The 21,962-nt window shown below is 39.3% G+C and overlaps 1 protein-coding gene across 2 annotated transcripts; it reads right to left on the bottom strand.

The window, feature by feature from the left end:
* Window positions 1-10,651: 10,651 nt before the first annotated feature.
* hand2 (heart and neural crest derivatives expressed 2) lies at window positions 10,652-17,196 on the bottom strand. Of its 2 annotated transcripts, none has more exons than XM_076092058.1 (2): window positions 16,585-17,196; window positions 10,652-10,777 (listed from the first exon to the last, which is right to left on the bottom strand). In XM_076092058.1, exons 1-2 carry the CDS (start codon window positions 17,194-17,196, stop codon window positions 10,652-10,654), a joined length of 738 nt encoding a protein of 245 aa, XP_075948173.1. The 2 variants fall into 2 exon arrangements, with proteins under 2 accessions (XP_075948173.1, XP_075948174.1); XM_076092059.1 differs by having other exon boundaries at window positions 10,652-10,762.
* Window positions 17,197-21,962: the final 4,766 nt, after the last annotated feature.

Raw genomic sequence — 21,962 nt, 5'->3', positions numbered from 1 at the left:
ACATAGAAAAATGTCCAAATTATCCCAAAGCTGCAAAATGTGTGTCATTCATGTTTTTTTTTGTTTGTTTTGAATATTATTATCTCTGAATAAAAGAAAATTGATAGCTAATTGGAAAAATCCTAGCTATCGCTTAATGAAAAATCAAACAAAGCATGTAGGAATGAAAAGAATATTAAAGTACAAAATTTACTGACAGTGTACATTTGGGTAAACCCAGGGTTGTAGGTTTAATTGGACTTTCCACTCAGGGATGGGTGTCTCCTGAACTCTTTGCATGGTTGCCTTTTCGGTTTTTAACAGCTTTTATTGTAAAAACTCTGAGATTGTAATAAAATATTCATGTAGCAGAAACACTATGATTCAACAAAGTCGTCATACGGTTGGGTTTGTAAAACCACCTGCTTTTTTTCTAAATTAGTTGGGCAGTTCTGGGCCCAATGATCCGGGTTGGATGAACTTTCGTATTACTTTTATTAAAAATACAGGTTGTAAAATATTTGTGGGACTGACTATATGACTTAACAACATATTTATTTCAATTCAGAGGTCCCATTTCAACCACAGGACAGGAAGAGAGCTGTACTGATATTAGCAGGACTGATGAAAGGGTGACCGAAACTGTTTGGAAGGAGAAGTTGGTCATCATACTGTCTGCTCAACTGTGCAGTTGATTGAGAGCATGAAAACTTGAGAAAAACAAAGTTTGATGTTAAATGCATTAAAGCGGTGTGTTGTGTTCCAGTCCATGACCCTAAATAATTGAATGGAATTCTTCCCAGTGGAAGTCAGGCTCATTAACACATGTTGGTTTATGTGACTGCAATGAGGTAAGCCAAGCCTGAACACATGGTTCTAAGACTGTACTTTGCAAGATCAGGCAACAATGTAAAAAATTAGAATAAATTGTAAATCACTGCTGTATGCAGTTCATTTATATATAAAAGGGATGCTAAAACTAGTAGCATCAGTAATGTCACAGCAGTTACCCAGAAATAACTAATATCTTCCACCAAACCGCAGTTATTCTGGCGTTATTTGGGGTTTTACAAATCATTGGCTTTTGGCCTGTGATGTACAACTCATGGATTGCTGAAACATTTCTGATCATGAAACGATCAACATTTGTTTAGGAGTATCAGAATCACGATCTCAATTGCGTAATGCGTGCACATACAAGGAATTAGACTTTCTTTTCACCTCTTTCAAAACTTACAGAGAAATACAAACAACCACTAGTGACAGGGACAACAATGCTGGACAGATAAAGGTAAAGAATAGACAGGACTGTTATGTACACAAGTAGTGAACAAATAGGTGTAAATATAAATATTATATAAATATATATATATAAAAAAGCACCATTGATCAACAGTAAAATAAGAAATAAAACATATTATACAAGATTTATATTAACAGCAACAGATGATATTTACATATACAAAGAAATGTGAATTTAAAACTGTAGAAATTATAATAGATAATGACAGCAGTGGACATTTTGGTGTTCGATGGTTATTGACAGCATACGACTGATTAAACTGTTCAAACTGCCGGGATGGCCGAATCCGTGTTAGCTGGTAATAAAGAACAGTGGGCTGATGATATATGGACTAAAACAAAGCTGCGTATTTATTATAGAGAATTATGTTGTATTTATCTAGGAAAGATCTTCATGTGCCCAGCTGAGATCTGACATGTTATCACTTAAACTGTATGTATGTCAGTAGAGGAAGACAAGCGACTTCGTGCTGTCTGAATGATGTAGAAAATCATTTTATTTAGTTTTCTGTTGTCCTTTTTTACTGAAAACTGTGTAATGCATTGTTTAGGGAGATAAAAGCAGAAATTTGTTTTGTAAATATGGATGATGCAGTAAGTGCAGTTAATTAGTCAGTGCTGGGAGAGCAGTACAAAAAAGACACAGGGATATGCTATTTGAAAGTATATAGAATTGCTAAGAATATTGTCAATGTTTTTCTACTTTTGTTTTTGTATATATATATTACTGGTGTGTGATCCCGTGTGAGATGTGCTAAAAGTTTGACGTGACACAGATAAAAGCATTACAAAATACAAAACCTGCAAATAGTCAGTACAAGCAAAAGTGCGTTGGTACTTGAGTTGTACAGAAATCAACTTCAGACTAAAGACATGTACGCATATGTAGATGATGGAGTATATTCTCCATGATGGACAGCCACTGCTCCCAGTGTCTCATGGCTGTCACCACTGTTGCCCCTTCACTGGCTGCAAAGTAATATCTAAAGTAAGTCCTTCTAAATAAAACAAAACCAAAAAAATGAATGAAACACAAATAAACAAGAGTGAAAGATTACTTTGTGTTCACTGTGTTATTACTGAGCTGGAAAAAGCAGCGTGACCCATTTTGTGTCCCAAGCAATGGTCCCAAGTAGACTGAAGACATGCTGTGCTGTTGATTGCTCTCCACAGGGCTAATTGAAAGAAGGCTCCATATGGTAAGAAACTATAAATTCTCCAGATCAAGTTTTTTTCTCTATTCCTGTTTCTTTCTTTTTCTCTTTTCCTTTTTTCTCTTTACCATCTATAAAAGGAGAACAATGGGCTGGCTGTCTTTGGTTTGGCTGCTAATGAATCCAATACTTCCCCCTTATGGCAAGGGCTGATTAGAAGAGGACAAAACACATTCTGTCATAGTCTCTTTTGATGGAAAGCCCTATCTGTGTGGTGGGAGTGCATGCATGTGTGTGTGTGTGTGTGTGTGTGTGTGTGTGTGTGTGTGTGTGTGTGTGTGTGTGTGTGTGCTTGTGTGTGTGCGTCTGTAAAGTGTTGCGTCATAGCAGTTATGGGGTGAATAGAGTGACCTGGGGGATTGTTTCAAAGGCTGCCAAGGGCCCACCCTCTTCTCTGTTTTCCTCCTCATCGTTTTCCATTCTACCCTCAACATGCTGCTTTTTTCACATTGAAAACACCATGACATGCTTTTCTAATTGCTGAATGTGCTCCCTATTAACAATAATCGGCTGTGTTCACTGTTTTGGCTGATAGCGAACTACTCTAGCCACCAAACAAGCAGTGTGAAAAGTAGCTTGCAAAAACTCACTGTGTTCACTAATGTAGTGGCTGAAGCATCATCTGTAGCCACAAGTACACTAATGCACAGTTTCACTGTATTTAGGGGTCAGTAGCTGCTTCAGCATCATCTATATATTTCTTTATCAGGGGCAAAGTGGAACTTCAAAGAAAAAAGAAAAGAAACATCTGGGTCACTTGGTAGAAATGAGGCCCCCTGGTGGAGGGGAACAAAATGATTGGGAGGTGGGAAAGGAAGACTGAGGAGGAGGGGTGAGGAAGCAAGGGAGGAGTCTGCGTGAAGTAATGGCTGCCAGATGTTTTGGTATTAGCACAGGGAAAAATTCTATTCCAGTCGTAGTCATCTATCATGTTCGCCAGTCGACTGCACTTAGAGGCCGGCAGATAGACAGACAGGAGACATGAAGAGAGGTGTGTGTGTGTGTGTGTGTGTGTGTGTGTGTGTGTGTGTGTGTGTGTCTGTCTGTCTGTGATGGTGTGGTTGTCGGTGGAGGTATGTAATTATGAACCTAGATATTGGTATGTGCCGTCGAGTACTGAATGTCTTGAATGCAAAAAACTGCTACATTTGTGAGAATTATTATTTCTAGCAATTTTATACAACGAATCAATACCCATATGATGTGCTTTCTTCTCTTAATATACAATCAGGGTTTGAAATACGGAGGATCTACAGGGACCTGAAAGAGACATGAGCTCGCCAGAAAGACTTGTTTGAGAAATTTAATTAAATTTGATAAATATTGGAATTTTTGGTGCCACTTGTTTTTTTCTGTATAAATGTATATTTTCCTGTATATTTAGGTTTCTGAAACAAATTATACGCTAATAGTAAAGCATTTTCCCATAATTTGTGTTGAATAAACTCAACACCATCTATTTTTGCTGTAGCCATCAAACACATTACAGTGAATAATTGTTTCTTTGTTGACCCAGTGTAAATATTCTCTGTAGGAATAGTTTTGTATTGTGCACCTATATAGGCCTGCACATTCAAGTATGCGTGTGTGTGTGTACAGTACTTTCCCACCCATGAAAAATAGGGCTCCCCAAAAGCCACGGTGGGATTTCAACACTGCTTAAAATAGACAGAATAGTCACAATCAAATATTCTTTCAGAAAATGTCTTATCGGTAGTACCAAAAAACTTAAACTCACATATACAAAATATTTAGAGGTTTGTTGGCTAGATTCATGGCAGTTGTTCTCCATGAAAGGTCCAGTAACCTCCAGTTTCAGTGACTCTCAAAATGATTAATCATTTAGTTTTATTCCTTAGAATGTATCTCAACTGGAGAACCATATAGAAAGAACATTGTAATTGCCATTATCCTTCTACAGAGTGGAAGCTCTATATAGTCTTTATCAACAACCACTACATATTCCTCCATACATTGGTTGTTCAACATGCACTGCAGAACGAATTGTTCTGAAGACTGAACCAAACAGGTTCACATTTGACGCTACACACAAATCCTCCTGGCCCTTCACAGGGGATAAGATGTTTTGTTTCCTCTATTGTGATGCAGTTGGTGTTTTTTTAAAGAAGTTTATTTGATACATCATATTTTTTGTGCATTGTTCCTTGATTTGCATGATCAAAGATGAAATTTCTTTCATGGTCTCTTGGAGAGAAAGGAGATGTTGGACTGGGATTTTTGAATGACTGCCAAGGCATAGCCTTGATATGTAAGCACTCAGGAAAGATTTACCCTGAAAGGTGACTTGTAGACTTAGAGACTCATTGACCAGCACCAAGCAGCTCCTTACTTTTTGTGCTTTGTTCGACTATCCAATTTAGCATTCTATGTACCTGCATGGTATACTGTTTTTTGATTTGCACATCACCACCATCATGGACTTGTAGAGGTTCATTAGCTACCCTAGGAGCTTGAGGAGCACTGGGATTGTCAGATTGCCACAGCTGAGCTGAGAATTCCCCCGAGCAGGAAGTGAGTTGGAGAGATGTTTGAAGTCTTGTGTGCTATGAATGTGCTGCAATACTGAGAGTGACATGACCCTAAAATGTATTTGTCACGAAAAGCAAGGAGAGTAGGCTGATGAGAATGTGGAGTCAATGCAACAGCACGGAGTCCTGGTGGGGGTGGTGACTAGGAGGAAGCAGGTCAGGAATTTATGCAACCCCTTTCAGGACAACGGAACTCAGTAGAGGGTGTTATGGCCACTCGTCCCAAGCAAGGTGAGCAGCATCCACAGAGAATAGAACCAGCACTGGACATTATGAGATCAAGGCGGTGATGGGCAACACCTCACTGCATCACGTTTCAGGTGTTGCCAATATTTGATTTCCCCCCCGACCCTTTTTTACAGCTGAGGCTTGATGGATAATCCATTATGGCCCATTTGTCAGAAAAGGAATCCAAGGGATTCCAATGTAGATCCCACCAGCTGTAGGTTAAATGCAAGAAGTATGATCATTGCCAGGCAGCCGAACACCAAAGACAAGTGTGAGGCGTCAGACCCTAATCCTGCTGCTGAAGCCCATTGGAGTCCATTGGTTGAGGAGGCCTTTGAGGAAAAGACGACGATGAGTATGAAGGCTTGGTATGTCACTGCTATAGATGAGGGGTTAACATGGCACAACCATGTAGGGGGTTAATGCTGAGTGCTTACACTCAGCACCAGATCCTCACTACAGGCTGTAAACAAACAGCCTCAGATACGTTGCGTGAGCAAGAGAGCTTAAGGTTGAAATACCCAACACACCCCAATGACCAGACACAATGCCAGTTTGAATTTAATGGTTAAGAAAAAAAGAGCCAACTGCAGCATCTTAGACGAGGCTTTGTCACCCTTTGTCCCACTTTAATTGAATCAAGCCTTATTGTTTTTGTAATATTGATAACAGCCTTTTTTCCATTGCAGCTTCACTTTCTTCTTGTTACTTCACTGAAGCATGTTCAGTCAGTATGTTAATTGTTTTACAAACTTTATTGGTCATTAGATATTGAGCACAGTTGACAATAATAATACATTTTATGTGCAGTGTGTGCATTTTGTTCAATGCATTTGTTCATAACGTTTTAAAAAAGAAGTAAAGAGTAGGTTGTAAATATTTAGAGTATTTCTTCCTTTCAGATATGGGCTTTAGTTTGTTGGAGAAAATGCTAACCATAAATTCATTAGCTCCATTGCTCCCTATAGCTGACTCAGAGACAAACAGCTTCCTTAGGTTGGAGCTTGTGTGTATTCGCTTGTGTATCTGTGCATCTGTTTGTGTCCCGGCCATTATGGGGTCAACTCTGTCTGACGCCAGCTCCCTCACTAATTATCTGCTCTAATGTCTTTACCTGAGGCCAGACTCGGGCCATTGCATCTTACGTTAGTCTTTGTCAGGAGGAGAAATATCCTCTCAAGATCTCTTTCTCCCGTCTCCCACTAATGACATACCGACTGGGATGCCAGATAAGGTCTTACCAAACATACGTGAGTGACAGCTCCATCAGATACCGTGGCAACGTGAAGCATGTCAATAACTGTTCTATAGGTTTGGTAAATGTGTGTTCGTGCTTCAGCTGACAAAACTACATTCGCAGAGTTTATTTGTTTTGGGTTTGATCGGTACAAGTTTGGGATAAATTATTGGCCACAAACCCCCAAAAATAATTGAAAATCATTAAACTATACTCGTATCACTCATGCCTAAATAGACCACTCCTTTTTGCCATTAGAGCAGTTAACTGCTTACGCAGGCTGGTCTTATCCAAAATTATTTTGTATGTTATCCACGTATTCATGAACAAAAGTATAAAGGCAGGTGGGTGGGGTCATAGATGGGCCCAACAAAAAATGGTCTTTCAGCCAAGAGACCGCTTTTTGATTCCCAGATGAAAAGAAAACCAACTTTGACTTATTTCTCTCGTAACTTGCGTACTTCAGTAACGGCACTTCTGTAGTTATTTTAACCCAAACAATAATCTTTACCTAAACTTAACTAAGACGTTTTGTTGACTAAACCTAACTGAGTTGTTTCCTGTGAAGACAGAAGTTTATTTTGAAAGGACTGTATGCATGTTACGAGCATAAATTGACAGGTGTTGCTGGCTTTCGTCGTTAAGAGAAAAAAGGAGTAACTTAGTAAGATATCACATGAACCGTACGTTTAAACGTTTATAGAATCATTTAATGAAGTAGATATTAAGTCTGGAAGGATGATATTTCCCTATTGGGGTAACAATGCTACCAGCACCAGAAAAATGTAGCAGAAAACAATGACAACTGTTCTTGTGACATTCTACATTTTTGAGGAGGTGCACATCCGCTTAATATGCCACAGCAAAGGCATCACAAGAGTTTGCCACAGAAACAGGGGAGAATGTGGCAAGATTTGATTGCAGGAATCTCAGCCTTTCTGTAACGACAGGTGCAGCAGCAAACATCAGTGTCAAAGAAATCTAGAGAGGCTTTAATGTCGACCAGCAGATAAAAACCTCCTGATGATTATTGGGAGTTAGTTAGTGGGATGTAAGAATGTTAGTCTTCAATATCCCCCCTGTCGCTGCATCACTGCAGGAAGCAAACACAGCAACAAATCCACCTGCTGTCCAAAGTGATCTGTAACATTCACACAAATACACTGCTTACAGAACGAAAACATTAGCTGCTGACAGTCATTCACTATTGAACTTACTACACATCAACTTGGATCCGTGTGTTTCAAATTGTTAAATACATCATCTCTCCCAAGGCATAACAACAAGATGTCATCCTATCCTTCTCCTTCTTCTTAATGGCAAGAGAGACAGAGAGACATCACAAAGTCAAACAGTATGCAGATACAGAAAGGGATCTTTACTTCCAGCTAGCTAGTACACAAATCTTGATTAGCCCCTGAAGTGCCCCTGTTTGCTTCAGAGCACTTCACTGGCTGAATTTGAAAGGTACACAAACTTCAGAACTTCAGCATATTCTACTGAATGTAGCACGCAAAACAATAAAGTGAAATTGCTTCTTTTAGGCAACAGGTCTGACAAACACGCCTACTTGAGGGGAACACGATCAGTGCCACAATATGCCACCAAGGGCTGAAACGCTAACAAAATGCCTGTAGTTAGCTAAAAATGTTAGATTTCAACATGTCAAAGGATTACTCAACATTAAATATCTTTCAAACAAACACAGGACTTTCGTCCAATTGTGACCTGCGTTTGTATCAGGTGCGAAATGAAAAGTAAACGTGGTTAGTCTAGTGAGTCGCTAGTTTTGTTAGTCATTTGAATTGAGTAAGTCGTTTGTCACTATTAACGTGAGTCGTTATACACTCGGTAGTGAAGTGAGTCGCTAGTAAGTCAAGTTAACATCAAGCACACTCGTAACTTACAGAAATGTAGTTAGCCTAAAACTGTCATAAGGACAAAAAGCTTGATGAACAAGTAACATTAGAAATTCAATTGAATTCATTTTTTTTTGTATAGCCCAAAATCACAAATCACAAATTTGCCTCAGAGGGCATTACAATCTGTACACATGCGGCACCCTCTGTCCCAGGACCCTCACATCAGAACAGGAAAAACTCCCAAAAACCCCTTTATCAGGGAGAAAAGAGGGAGAGACCTTAGAGAGAGCAACAGAGGAGGGATCCTCTCAGCATGCAGAGAAGTGTGATAGATGTCATGTGTACAGAATGAACAACATAACAAACATACTGACTGTCAGGATTCCAGTTTCCCCATTCTGCCTGCTGATGCCTTACGACTTATTTCAGTTTTTTTTCTGTTCCGCAGCTGTTCAAAAAATTCTTAAACTTCTCTTTTTCAAATTGAAAATTGTATTTCAAATAAAGTTAGCGTGTTGAAGGCCTTATTTGTAATTCAAATGTTAACAAGTCACATGAATGGTACCTGCACTCTGAAATTGATTGGCAGATCTTTTAACATTTCGATAATAATTACATCTGAGTTATTAATGTTGTTGTTTGTGCACTCCAATAATAATATATAACAGAGTAAACTCCTCATTTTTAGACACTATCAGTTGAGAAAAACAGTTATAAGAAAGTAAATATGAATGGCATTAAATCAAACTCTTAACTAAAACTCAAATCGTCAACAAAGTGGCTTTTAGATAAACTAAATATGGAAGGTTGTTAAGAAAAGAAAATAGTAAAATGAATTTAATTAGCATGCACCAAAATAAATTATGTCTGTTTTTCAAATTTAAAAGATCATCCCCTATGCCGAAGAATATATTATCTTATCTTATAGGTCATCTTTTGAAATAGGATGTGCTCCTTCCACTGTGCATACGATTCCCTTACTTCTGGATCACTCTCAATCCTGAATCAATTTGTGCAGGAGAATTATGTTTGGCCAACTGAAAGTAAGACATCAGCCAAGTTTGCATCAGTTACCATGTAACCAGATGGTTTATTAAATTCATGACACTGATTACAGCCCACATAAAGCATTATCTAGACTCCCACCACATTTTCACACTACAACATGGACACTTCGTCATTGTGACGTCATTACATGTACAACCAGAGAGAGAGAGAGAGAGAGAGAGAGAGAGAGAGATAGAGAGAGAGATTCACATACACCTCGTAGTTTTAATCAAAGGACACTAAATGTCTGCTGTCAGACATTGATAGACCTGTTTGAGTCCTTCTAACGGCAGCATTGCACATAAATATATTCCGTTAAATAAAGCAAGTATCACTTCAACACCTGGCGCTCGTGTGTGTGTATTTGCGTGTGGGTGTGTGAGGGTGGTGGGTGTTTCGAGGAGAGAGAGAGGAATGATTCCCCAGAAAAGACAGACTCCGCCGCACTCCGTTCACAATCCAGCCTGTATGAAGCTACTTTGCTCAGTGAGACGTAAAGGCCACACATCCGGTAGAACATTACCCAAGAGGTTTTAAAAGACAACTCTTTAATTCCACCAAATAGCATCCATTTCATTAATGCGTTAGAGCGGTGACTTTTCAAAGCTGGTTAAATTGGACGAGTGTAACAGTGGATACTATTGAGTCACGGGCTCAAATGTATAGATGATGTATCATTTTAACATCTTCATCCCCTTCAACCCTATAGATACGGACTGTAGCCTATTTTAAATAAACCTATCCCTAGTTTCCACTGACATCAAATAGCCTGTCCAATTGGGGAAATGATGATTGACAATTTCCATCTATATGTCCATTTACTGAATCCATAGGCTATTCTGTCGATTTTATTTTTTTATAAATGTTTCTTAATTAAAATAAACACTTTAAAAATAAGACCATTAGTTGTGAAATATTTCCAAGCGATCCAATTTAAATCCGGGTTCAGAGTCAAACCCGCAGAAACCGCCTTCGCTGATGAAGGTGGTGGTGGGGGTGGTCTATGAATCTGAAATGATGTTCTGAGGCACTCTAACGAATACATTTCTTTGTGTCTCGCCATAGCGGAATGAACGGAGCAACAGGCTATAACAAACACAGCGTCCACAGAGCGTGCAAGTGAACAGCCTCGAGGTCCACAAAGATCACGATGACTGCCACCAGATCATCAGAGCGCGTCATTATTGTCCCATCACTCTCCTCGCGGACAGAGCTGCAGGAGGAGGGGGGGCGCTACTGTTTGAGTTCCAGAGCCCAGACATGTTGAGGCCAACCTGTCCGCCCTTTACTCTTCTTATCGCTCGCTGACGAGGAGGATGACGATGAGGATGAAGATAATGTCGTCTTCGGAATCTCCACCTGCAGACACATGATATTTGTTATTTATATTATGCGTATTAAACCATGTTTAAAACATAGGCTTTATTGTATATAAAATAGAGCTAGAGGCTTTGTCACCAGTGTATGTGGATGGTTTCACGTTTATAAGATCATTTAGAAATGAGGTTCTCTGAATAGGTCACATGCCGCTTGATAAGGTTGTTTTTATAACATAAACATAGAAGTGGTTTTCATGTCACACCTCGTAGCTCTATAACATGTCCGTGTTTGTAGTCCAATGATATTGTATTTGGGACAAACCCATATTGGCTGATGGTCCGGAACAGTTCCAGTGATTTATTTTAACATTACGATGCTATAGAAGTTATTTGGAAGAATGACCTGAAAGTGTTCACAAGCTCCACGCAGTTCTTGATTGAATTCAAAACTTTTCTATTCTCTAGTTTTTTTTCCATAATAGTCACATTTTGTTTGTTTCCTGTCAGCCGTGTGAAATAAAGAGCAGGTTCAGAGATTTTAAAGTTAGTTAAATTATCAAATAATAATAATAATATTAATAATTATAAAAATATAATAATTATTGTTGTTGTATTTATTTGTTTATATTTCATTATTTTCCGAGCCTGCTCATTAAGACGTGCAGTTTCCATGAGATACTCATATAGCTATGTGTAGCCCAATCGAAAATATATTAATATATATGGTAGAATAGCGTATAGTAGTAATATAATATATTTATATATATATATTTTCACGATGTAAGCAGTTTTAAAAGAAGGTATTTACTTTTCCACAAATCACGCACAAACGTGCGCACGAGAGTGACATTCTCACAGTGTGCACACGTCCATAATAACAACAACAACAATAATAATAATAATACACCCTTATTCTGGCCGTTTATTCAAGCTGAAAGACGGGGTGTCCCGGGACTTTCACCCGCCCCGACTTTTATACAAATGTGACAACGTCATGTCTCCTTGCTTTCAGCGAATACAGCCCACACCAACAGTGAAGCGGTCAACCACTGTTCAGTTCGGTAAACACTATAATCCACCAACCGACCCAGCACCAGCACAGAGGCCTACATCTAAAGTGAAGCAGTAGGCCGCTTTCATTTGGCAGAGTGGGGTAAAACACGATATCAAACACGAAACTCGCGTAAAGAGCTCAGACAGGACAGTTAAGCTGCGACAGCCTCCCGCTACACGAAAACATCAATAATGTGTCACTCCGTGAAGTGGTGCGTTTACTTTAATTATTGAGACGTTTAAATGTTTTACTCCATACCCTTTTAGAAAGTAGGATTTTCTTGCTATTACCTATTTTAGAGTAACGGATTTGACTACTTTGTCAACATTCAATATTTTTTAAATTTGTCAATATCTTGCAATTTCTACTTTTTAGTGGCCCTGCAATTCGCAATAGATTAGCCAATTAAAGAAAAAAAGTTACGCGTTTAATCAAAAGGAGCTCAAAGTTCAACCTTGGTGCTCTTCCAGAAATGTGCGTAGATCAGACAGTTTGCGTTAAACAGCCAGATATTTGTGTTCAGGGTAACTCTCCACGTGTGGAAAAAGAACAGCAAAAAAAGGGGCGACGTATCAGCCAAAAATGTCGACCTGATTGGCAAAACTACTTTTTCGGTCCAGCTGCGTTAATAAATAGCCGTGAGGTCCAATAAATGCGAGTGTTGCCAGCAGAACATGTGTGTAATTACTGCGGACAGGAGGAGGCTGTGTATAATGAGACATCCAAACCAGTCCATCCCGACTCTTTCCATTGTGTTCTTTTATATCCTCCTCTCTGGGCCGCAGCTGCGTCATCGACCGTAACAGCGCGTTCTGTTCTTTTCTCACAACAAACAGTAAAGGTTTTTATTACATTTTAAAACAGTAACAACAACACGGGCAATAACAACATCAAACAACTATACAACAATATATATAAGTGGATAAAAAGACGAACTGGATCTGAGTGAGGAAATGTGGTTTTATACTAGCACTAATTTCTGTTATAATGCCAGACATGTCACTGTTATGAATTATTAAATTATGTCATTATAGGAACAGATATTTTTTTCATGTCATATTATCATTTGATAAACATCTAAAATGTTCATCTAATTTAATAAGTCACAAGTAGTTTTAGATTTCTACAGCGTGTACTATGACAAGTATGAATAAATATCATGTCCGAACAATGCTCTTTTAGTATATAGATAATGCCTTGCAGCCATACAAAATACGTCAACCAGCTAACAGCTGGTCTTTTGTGTGTGAGGTTTATATTAGCCAGTTTTGTCATTCTTCTATATTATTTACACACGCTTAATTGAAGGATTTTTGAAGGTCCTTTACACATGATGCCTTAGTCCCAGTCACTTGTCGAGACAGAAGTCCAGGCTCTATTAGTCTGCAGGCTACATATCACTGAAAGTGAAACATATCAGGCTGCTGAGAGCAGCACTCAAATGTAGAATTACAGCTCTCTAAATCCAGCACATTTACTCTATATCACAAAACGCAACCAAGCATGACACAGACGGAGCAATAAAAAGTTTCTTCTTCTGAAAAATTGCAACAAAATGCAAAGGTGTGCCATAATTCAGTAAGTAACATGCAGGTCTGATGATTTATAATGTTACAAGTCTTTCTATCTGAAATCATTTCAGATAATGGGTCTAAATCTAAATCTGTGATCAGTTTGCCACTGCACTGTGCTAAAATAATTATTTTATAAAAAATTAGGTTTAAATTGTGCACAGATTTTTTCTTGGAAAATGGTATCAACGTGCTGCCTAAAATGAGTAAAACAGATCAAACAAATTTGTCTTTGTTAAAATCTAACAGCATCCTCTCTCTGCCTCTATGGAGTAGATTTAGCAAAAACAGAATGATTCTGTTGTAGCACAACATCCACATTGATTCAGCCTGAACAACTCCATAGCTGTAATCAGTGACACAAAACATTCAACAGTGTGGATGAAGAAAAATCTTATGAATGGCGAACAATATATATGTTAATTCTCTCTTGCACACACAGCTCAATGTAAGAGTCCCCGAAATGACTGAATTTATTACCTCAAGTCTCCCCTTATTTGCAAGCTTAGAGGTCCCTCTCATAAATGCACTTTAAATTCACTTATGGGTTAACTACTTCATCATTAATGTAAGAGCAGACTGAGGAGCATAAGCAACACTGAGTGCTTACTTTAGCTACACTGAGGCCGAACTCACTAAATTACTCCTCTGATAAATGTTTCATCTTAAGGACAAAGTTAGGGATTCTGTTATATCTTTATCTGTAGTGTCTCAGTTGTAGCAGGGGGGTATGTATTTGAATCCAGGACTGTGGTTTCATCACAGAGTTGACGTGAATTATTAACAGGACTACATCCTTCTATTAGTGATTGCAGTTTGAAATGATAGGAAAAATTGCTTTCTGGCTTCAATTATTCCGCCACACTTCCAATAGGCAACATACAGGAAATAATTATTCTGTTCATTCTCTTCTCTCGTCTGACCTGCTCTGTATGATCATGTATCGTTTGTTTAGATTCCCTGCTTGATGTTAGTTCCGGATAAGCATTTATTATGAGATAAATGTGTGTCAAAACAACAGCATGTAAAATCAATTACATGTTGCTTAGTTCTGTTTGCATATCGTAGTAAATAAAGAGAGTGTAAATGATTACCTTTATCCAGTGACCATAAAGAGGATGTGTAACTCAAATATAAATAAAATTGCAATTTGAAACTTCCTACTTTGTTTGAAATGGGTTTAAATGTCTTGGATGTGCCAAACTATAAATCCTTAGCAACTGTGGGACCTTGTAAAGCTGTAGCCATAGCATATGGGCAGCACAGAGCTGGGACTAAAATGATGTGAATAATATAGCAGGCTGTAAGACGAAAGCATCCAAAAGTGTTGCTGGGAATAATGGTGGTGGGTCTACATGGCTGAACCTGGCCCCTCCTGGCTCCAAGCTGTCTGAGGATGGCAACCAATTTTCTGGCTCCACTCTTATATAGACTTAACCATTTGGATGATACCAAATATGGGTATACTTAAAAAAATCTCTTTAGGAATCAATGGTTAATACTTCAAGTGTCAATTATAAAAATGGGTAAACACACTTACATTCGACTGTTTACTCTCTCTTTAGCAGTCACCTCATATGCTTCATTGGCTTTTAAAAAATCCTCCCCAAATAAATTGGGCTGTGAGATTACCCTCCATTCTGTGTGCCTACATCCCGCACAGGAAAAGCCTGTGTTGCTGTTTACTTGTTGGCTTTTTCTTGAGCTGGTGTATAGCTCCTTGGCCTCCTTTCTCAGGTAAAGATGACAAAACATTGCATACTGTTACATTAAACTGGTTTGGGAGGTAGTCTTTGCACGGTCTACGGGGATAATGGTACCGTCTCCATAGATGGCGAATGCTTGCACATTATATGTATGATTATAAAATAAACACGTTATAATAATAATAATCTTAGAGAACAACAGTTTCCTAATTTACATTCGCGTGTTGTCTGCATGTTTAATCTGATCGTATTGCTGCCTGGAATCATTTTCAACACAGCATCATGACCCGGCGCCGGAACATATCCTTATCCTTTCAAAAAAGAAAAAACAACTCTCATTTACACATATGTAAAGGCAATGATGACCTTCGACTTTTACGAAACAGCCGCGCGGGGTCCTACACATATTCCGTTGACATTTAGCCTGTAATTCACGAAGCAGTATTATATTTTAAGAAGTTTGTCATTTATGTTTTTGAACAATTTGTTCACGCCACTCTTTATATGCACAAAAGAGCAAAAGTCGAGTTGTTATTGGAATACATACGTTTCCATATCGTGGATTATATGTCAAAACTTATATTATCAAATATTTTATAATAATAATATTTTTTTTAATAGCTGAGTTGAATAAATTTATTAAATCCAACAATTAATTATGTTGTATTTGTGTGTTATATACCAATACGCATGCTGATTTCACACCAATGTCTTTTTTAATGGATTTTCATTCTCATTTTTTTTCTAGTGTGAACGGCAATGAACAAAATGAGTGTTGTTTCTGTTACAAAGTTTTCATGTCAGCCTACTTTGTTTCCTGTCGGACGCAGCAGACGAACTGATGAGGAGAAGGTATCTACAGGATGGTCAACTGTGACCTTCTGTTGTTAATCTTCGAGAGATTAACCATTCAAAGAAACCAGGAATAGGCCTCATTCAATTGTATAGCCTACAAAGACATGCATTTAGGTCATGACTCATGTCAGCCACATGTTTTTTTTTTCTTATTGCTCATTTCTAAAAATAAAAATGTGACTGCAATGGCCAAAGTTAGGAGTGCGTTTAGTTTATAATCCACTAGTTTAATAAAACTCGTAGTTTATCTCTCCATCACATTGGGTTCAAGATAACTCTCAACCGTTTCAGTTTTTTTATTTTACATTGACGGCCTGTAAAATGAGTCCACTACTCAGTAAAATGTGTAGCACGAATGCCGAAATGAAGGCCTTTCATTTCAGACCCAAGGCAGACCAATTGCCTAATTCTCCAAAAACAATTAAGTGATTTTGAACGAAGCTTCATGTCGAGACCCGTTGCCTGCTATGGGAGTGTCAGCTTTGGACTATTAGGTGTTGCTTTATTAAACAATATGAAGTGCTATCTTAGCTTTAGCCATAGGTAACCTTAAATATGAAGTGATTTAGACTACTCTTCTGTTATTAAAAAAACAAAGGGAGCTCATTAGGGTTCACTTATGAGCCTGTCAGGGCTGTCAGTGTACGGTTCGTGCTCTTACCGCCTCTCTCTTCCTCCGCTCCTCCCGGGCCTCTGTTTTCTTCAGCTCGGCCTTAAAAGCCTGGGTGTCTCCGTGCTGTCCGTCCTTGTCCAGAATGTCCATCAGGTAGGAGATGTAGCTGGTGGCCAGCCGCAGCGTCTTGATCTTGGACAGCTTAGTGTCGGCCGGGACGTTCGGGATACACTCCCTCAGTTCCGCAAATGCCGAGTTGATGCTCTGGGTCCGCCTCCTCTCCTTACGGTTGGCCGTGGGTCTCCGCTTCACGGGCCGAGGATGCGTGTGGTGGGGGTGCATACCGACCGTGGCTCCGTTCACCGAGATCGCACCGGCCCCCGGAACCAAGCCGCCTGGTCCGTAATGGTGGTGATGGTGGGGGTCCAGGCCCCCGGTGGAACCGCCGCCGCTGTTGCCATGGTACTCTGGGCTGTAGCCGGGCGCGAGGCTATATTCGGTGGGAGACATATCCGCGTGGCTTATTAACCAGCTCGTGAAGTACGGAGGGGCCCCGGTATCCTCGTGACACCGACCGGCCGCCGCCGCATGCAAGGAGTAGTGGTGGCTGTCGTGGTGGTGCATGACCGGGTGGTGAGGGAAGCCCGACACAAGACTCATAGCGACACACAAACACGCACTTACGCGTGCACACACACACACACTCTCTCTCTCTCCTGCACGCACTCAGACCTGCACGTATACAAGCAGGTCCTTCTCGGATGCTGCAGCAGTAAACTCGCTAGCTGCTTAACGGCCGTGCAGAGCAGATGTTTGCATCTTGAAAAATCTGCGAAGCGGCTTCCAACAGAGACAGCTCGTGTGGTGCGACCGTGACGGTCGGTATTCCGTGCAACAGTAGGCTAGACCCGGGCTGGTCCTGTCTACAGTGGCCCTGTAGGCCGCTCACTTCTGTCCAAACAACTCCTCCTCCTCTAAGACACTGTTCCTCTCCCTCTAATGTTATGCAGCCTATATCCCTCCTCTTCTTTTAGAAACTCACTCACAGTGCGCAGGCTATTCCTCCTTTCCTTCATTGAATCCTCTGTAGCATACTTCGTGAGTCAGTTAGCAGCTTTCAGCCTCAGAACCGTTTGGCAAGGCAGGACCAGTCTGTGCAGGCTCTGGTCACTACTGGCTAGATACTGAGCTATGGGAAAGCCAGCTTGTCTGTATGAGAGAGGGAGAGTCTGATTTACGACGTCATCTTTTTACCGGGGAGGAGAAACCGACATCATAGCATGTGTAAACCAATGGCAAACCGCCTACCCTCCTCTGGCCCCGTCTGCAGGGTATGTTTACTTCTCTTTAATGTCAATGGGCCTGCTAAGTAGACCTGCTGGCTCCCCTAACACACCCACACAAACACACACACTCACACGCGCACGTACACTTGTTGGGGGCACACGCACTAATGCACAGCAACAATTAGCCTGCAAGGTCAAAAATAATAAAGTGAGATGATGTCCTGTCCTCGTTTATAGCATTTATTATATATAAAATAAATAAATACATATATAATTATTTATATATATATGTACACAGTATATATATAAAATATATTAATTAATAAATAAATAGATATAATTAATGAATTATATATATATATAATTATCTTATATTTAATTTAAGTATTTATTTATATCCACATGTATGCACTGCTTTAGGACCACGTTCATATTGGCCTTCTATTGATTGCCTATTTTAATGCTTAGAGTGTGTATTTAAAAAGGCCAGGATACAAGGTAAATTCTTTCATCAGTAATTGGTGTTAATGTTCATGCATCTGCATGTTCTCAGTATTGATTAGCAGATCATCTGCTGAAGCCAGACTAGTCCTCTTAAAAACAAAACGTTTATAATGTAGAATTTCTTCCAGTACGCAGCAAACGCATAGGGGAACCTCTATGTTTCTGTTCCATTTAGGGTTGTGTGTTCTCAGTCTGACTTAGCTTGTGCTGGCAGAGCTGATGAAGGAACCACTGGTAGGCCTATTTCCAGTTGACATGATGTCAAATAGTCACACTGCGAAGGCCACGGATACAGACACTAGCCAGACTGACACTAGCCCTGACTTGTGCAACGCATGTCAGTTTTCTGGGCTCACATCAATACATTGATTCTGGTGCTACTAAAAGCAGAGGGTCTCTCTCTCTCTCTCTCTCTCTCTCTCTCTCTCTCTCTCTCTCTCTCTCTCAAAAACACACACACACACACACACACACACACACACACACACACACACACACACACACATAAACTGCTCAAATGCTCACTGACAATAATCCTCTAAAAAGGACACGCATGTGAGAAATGGCTATATTACCTTCATTATCTTCATTTGTGATTGTTAATACGTTTGCACATAACATCCTTTCGTCATGTAGCCTATTTTGTAGATATGTAATTACATTGTTACAAAACGCATTTGCGATGTTCTAGAGGTCAATTGCAGTAAATAATTACAAAGCCTAATTTCCTTTGAAGAAACACGAATTCACAAGAGATATTTACGTGATAGTAGCTATATAAGAGTACGCTGTTGTGCATTCGAATGGACCTCGCTAGTCCTTAAATAATTTATTGCTGCTTCCACTTTCCGAAGCAACTATACCAATTTAGCTGGGAAAGGTTCGACTGCAGACAATAGTAAATAATACCAAGTTTTAGCTTATTGATGTGACGTTTAATCACATCAATGATTCATACATTAAATGTAGTAATTGTTATTGTGGTAATAACATCAACGACAACAACAATAATAATAATAATAATACAAAATAAACTAAAAAAAACAATAATAGACCGTTGTGATTTGCGTCAACAATTAATGTAAGCCTATTAGCGACATCCCAGGCAGGGTTAACGGTTAGTTGCAGTTTAGCTTTCGGTTGAACGGAACACTGGTTATCCGAGTTCATGTAAATGAGCACCCGGTAAAATGTCAGAGCTGCTTCCGAGCTGACACTGTGACACTAACCGCTTGCCTCGGCTTCCACAAGAAGAAAAGTCCGCTGCGTCTCCGGAGTTGTGAAACCTTGAAATAGCCGCTTTGAACATATTTCAGAAGCTGTGCACAACGTTTTCCTTTTAGTTTTGCCACACGTTGTGATATAAACGTCCATGGTTATTCTTTAGGCCTACTCTTTGTATTATGTTATGGCAGATATGTTCCCACTCATGAGCTCTCGTATCAAACATATTAAAAACATGAAGCGTAAGAGCTCTATCCAACACATATTTATTCGAATCTGAATGAATATGAGAGAGAGACAGAGAGAGAGAGAGAGAGAGAGAGGGAGAGAGAGAGAGAGAAAGAGAGGGAGGGAGAGAGAGAGAGAGAGAGAGAGAAAGAGAGAGAGAGAGAGAGAGAGAGAGATAGACCAGATATAAAATGGCAACCTAGTCAAACCCAGAACTGTGGTTGTATATGATCATCATGTGAAAAATATATACATAAATAAATACACCGGTTGCTCCTAAGTCGTAAGAATAATTTAAACCTCCCGGCTTCCTTAAGCATTTCATGTCTTTAGAAATCAAATGTCTCATTTGCTCACCATCATGGGGGCTAAGCATTAGAGTAGTTAAAAAAAATAAAAATTCCAAGATACCAAATTATACAACCAGTTCTCAACAATTTTGTACATTTTTTTATATGCTTATATATTATTATAAAATTATTTGACAGAATAGTAATATAAATATGGTTAGAAATTTTTGCTGGACCTCTTGACCCTTTGAGAGCCACTGAAGACCATTCAAGGATCTCTGAAGACCTTTAAAAGACCCCTGAAAGCTCAGTCAAGGGCCCTGATGGAGTCACCTCAATTGTGTCCAGAGTGACTTTATGCATAATACTGAGCCGTCTAACTTTTTCCAGTTAATGTTCAGCTCCACAGCTCCACTATTTAGTATTTTTGTACCTAAATATGAAGTAAGGCAGTTATTGCTATTTTTGCTGCTTATATGTGAATTGGAAGCAAGGTCCTGAACACAGCTACCATGCAAGAAGTCTTCACAGAGGAATCTATAAGTTGTCTGCATGCTGAGAAGACTTTCCATTCTGGTGTTAACCCCCACTTATGGACTCTAAAGATGTCAACAATACAAAGTCCTGGGCAGAGGGAGATAGAACTGGGGACAGACCAATCTGAGTCTGAAAGACGCACAGAACAATACAATTCTTTGGTTACGGTTGTAGACAGTAGTTGGGCTTGGGTGATGTTATTGATTTGATAGTGGAGTGCAGAGGGTTTCTGGAACCAGGCAGGTTGTGGACACACTGAATGCAAAAAAACAGTAGCCAGATGGCAGCAAGGATAAATTGGCTAAATGATTTTGCATAGCTACAATTTCCACGAAAAAATGGGGGCCTGGAAAAGACATTGAGCTGTGGAGCTCCAAGACCAGCCACAACATTCAAACTTCACCATTGTGGACAATATCTTTGACTTCAGTTAGGAAAAAAGTATTTTTGGCAAAGTACATCAATAATAAGGGACAAATGGACTGTAAACACGTCAATATAAACTTCAAGCAGACATGTGGGGGCAGCAGAACAAGCTGTGATTACAGCACTGAGATATTAACACCTTATAAAGGCAAACATGTTAGCAAGCAGTTGCTTATTTACACATCCAGCAGATGCAGAGCAATATTATCTTACATTTGGAGTCATGTTTGTGGCCACTAAATGCTTCACTATGTTTACCAGCTAGATGGTTGTCTGTCTGTCTTGTGTTGCTGGGAAGTAAGAGCATACAATTTTTTTTTCATTTTGCTGAAAATTGCTGCCTGCTGGGGCTGAAAATGAAATTGATGAGAGCTGTAAGACTGAACCAAAACCAATCTGTAAAATCAAAACAATTAGCTGAAAGATGCTGAAATGCTCCATTGAGCTGAAGGGAACTGCAGAGCTGGTCGATAATTCTCTGTGGGATTAACACTATGGTGGACTGACGACTTTCACATTGGACGAAGTCATAAAAATATTGATTACTGCAGCTTTAAATAAACTGTGTTTGGTTTGCACCAAAGCCAATACTGTAGTCGTTAGACCTCAGAAGAAATACTGGGAATACCTATTGTGCAAAGCCAAGGGTTGTAAAAATGGTTTGAAATATAATCAAAAATTTTAAATTCACTTATTGCTATTTATCCACAAGGCTTTACTATTAGTAATACTGTCTAATCATGTATTTACAACACTTGATGTTGTCTGGAATGCAATATAAATAATGCCTCACAATGACAAGACTAAGATCAAGCATTTTTGGATTCATTTTAAGTTAACAATGCGTGTAACGTATATGAAACTGGTATTTTTTGGAGGGGATATCAAACAGTATAAATTATACCAAGGTTAGAAGGGTTAGCTAAGTATG

This window comes from Anarhichas minor, unplaced genomic scaffold (assembly GCF_050575085.1).
Source record: "Anarhichas minor isolate MPS153535 unplaced genomic scaffold, ASM5057508v1 ptg000014l, whole genome shotgun sequence".
Taxonomy (NCBI): domain Eukaryota; kingdom Metazoa; phylum Chordata; class Actinopteri; order Perciformes; family Anarhichadidae; genus Anarhichas; species Anarhichas minor.
Note: the sequence above shows the minus strand (reverse complement) of the source record. Positions and strands in the feature narration are given on the sequence as shown.

Excerpts from the sequence above, each read along its gene's own strand:
- hand2 (XM_076092058.1), bottom strand. The coding sequence starts at position 17,196 with ATGAGTCTTGTGTCGGGCTTCCCTCACCACCCGGTCATGCACCACCAC. Across the intron at positions 10,778-16,584 it reads AGCGGAGGAAGAGAGAGGCG|GTGGAGATTCCGAAGACGAC; the intron begins GTAAGAGCACGA and ends ATGTGTCTGCAG.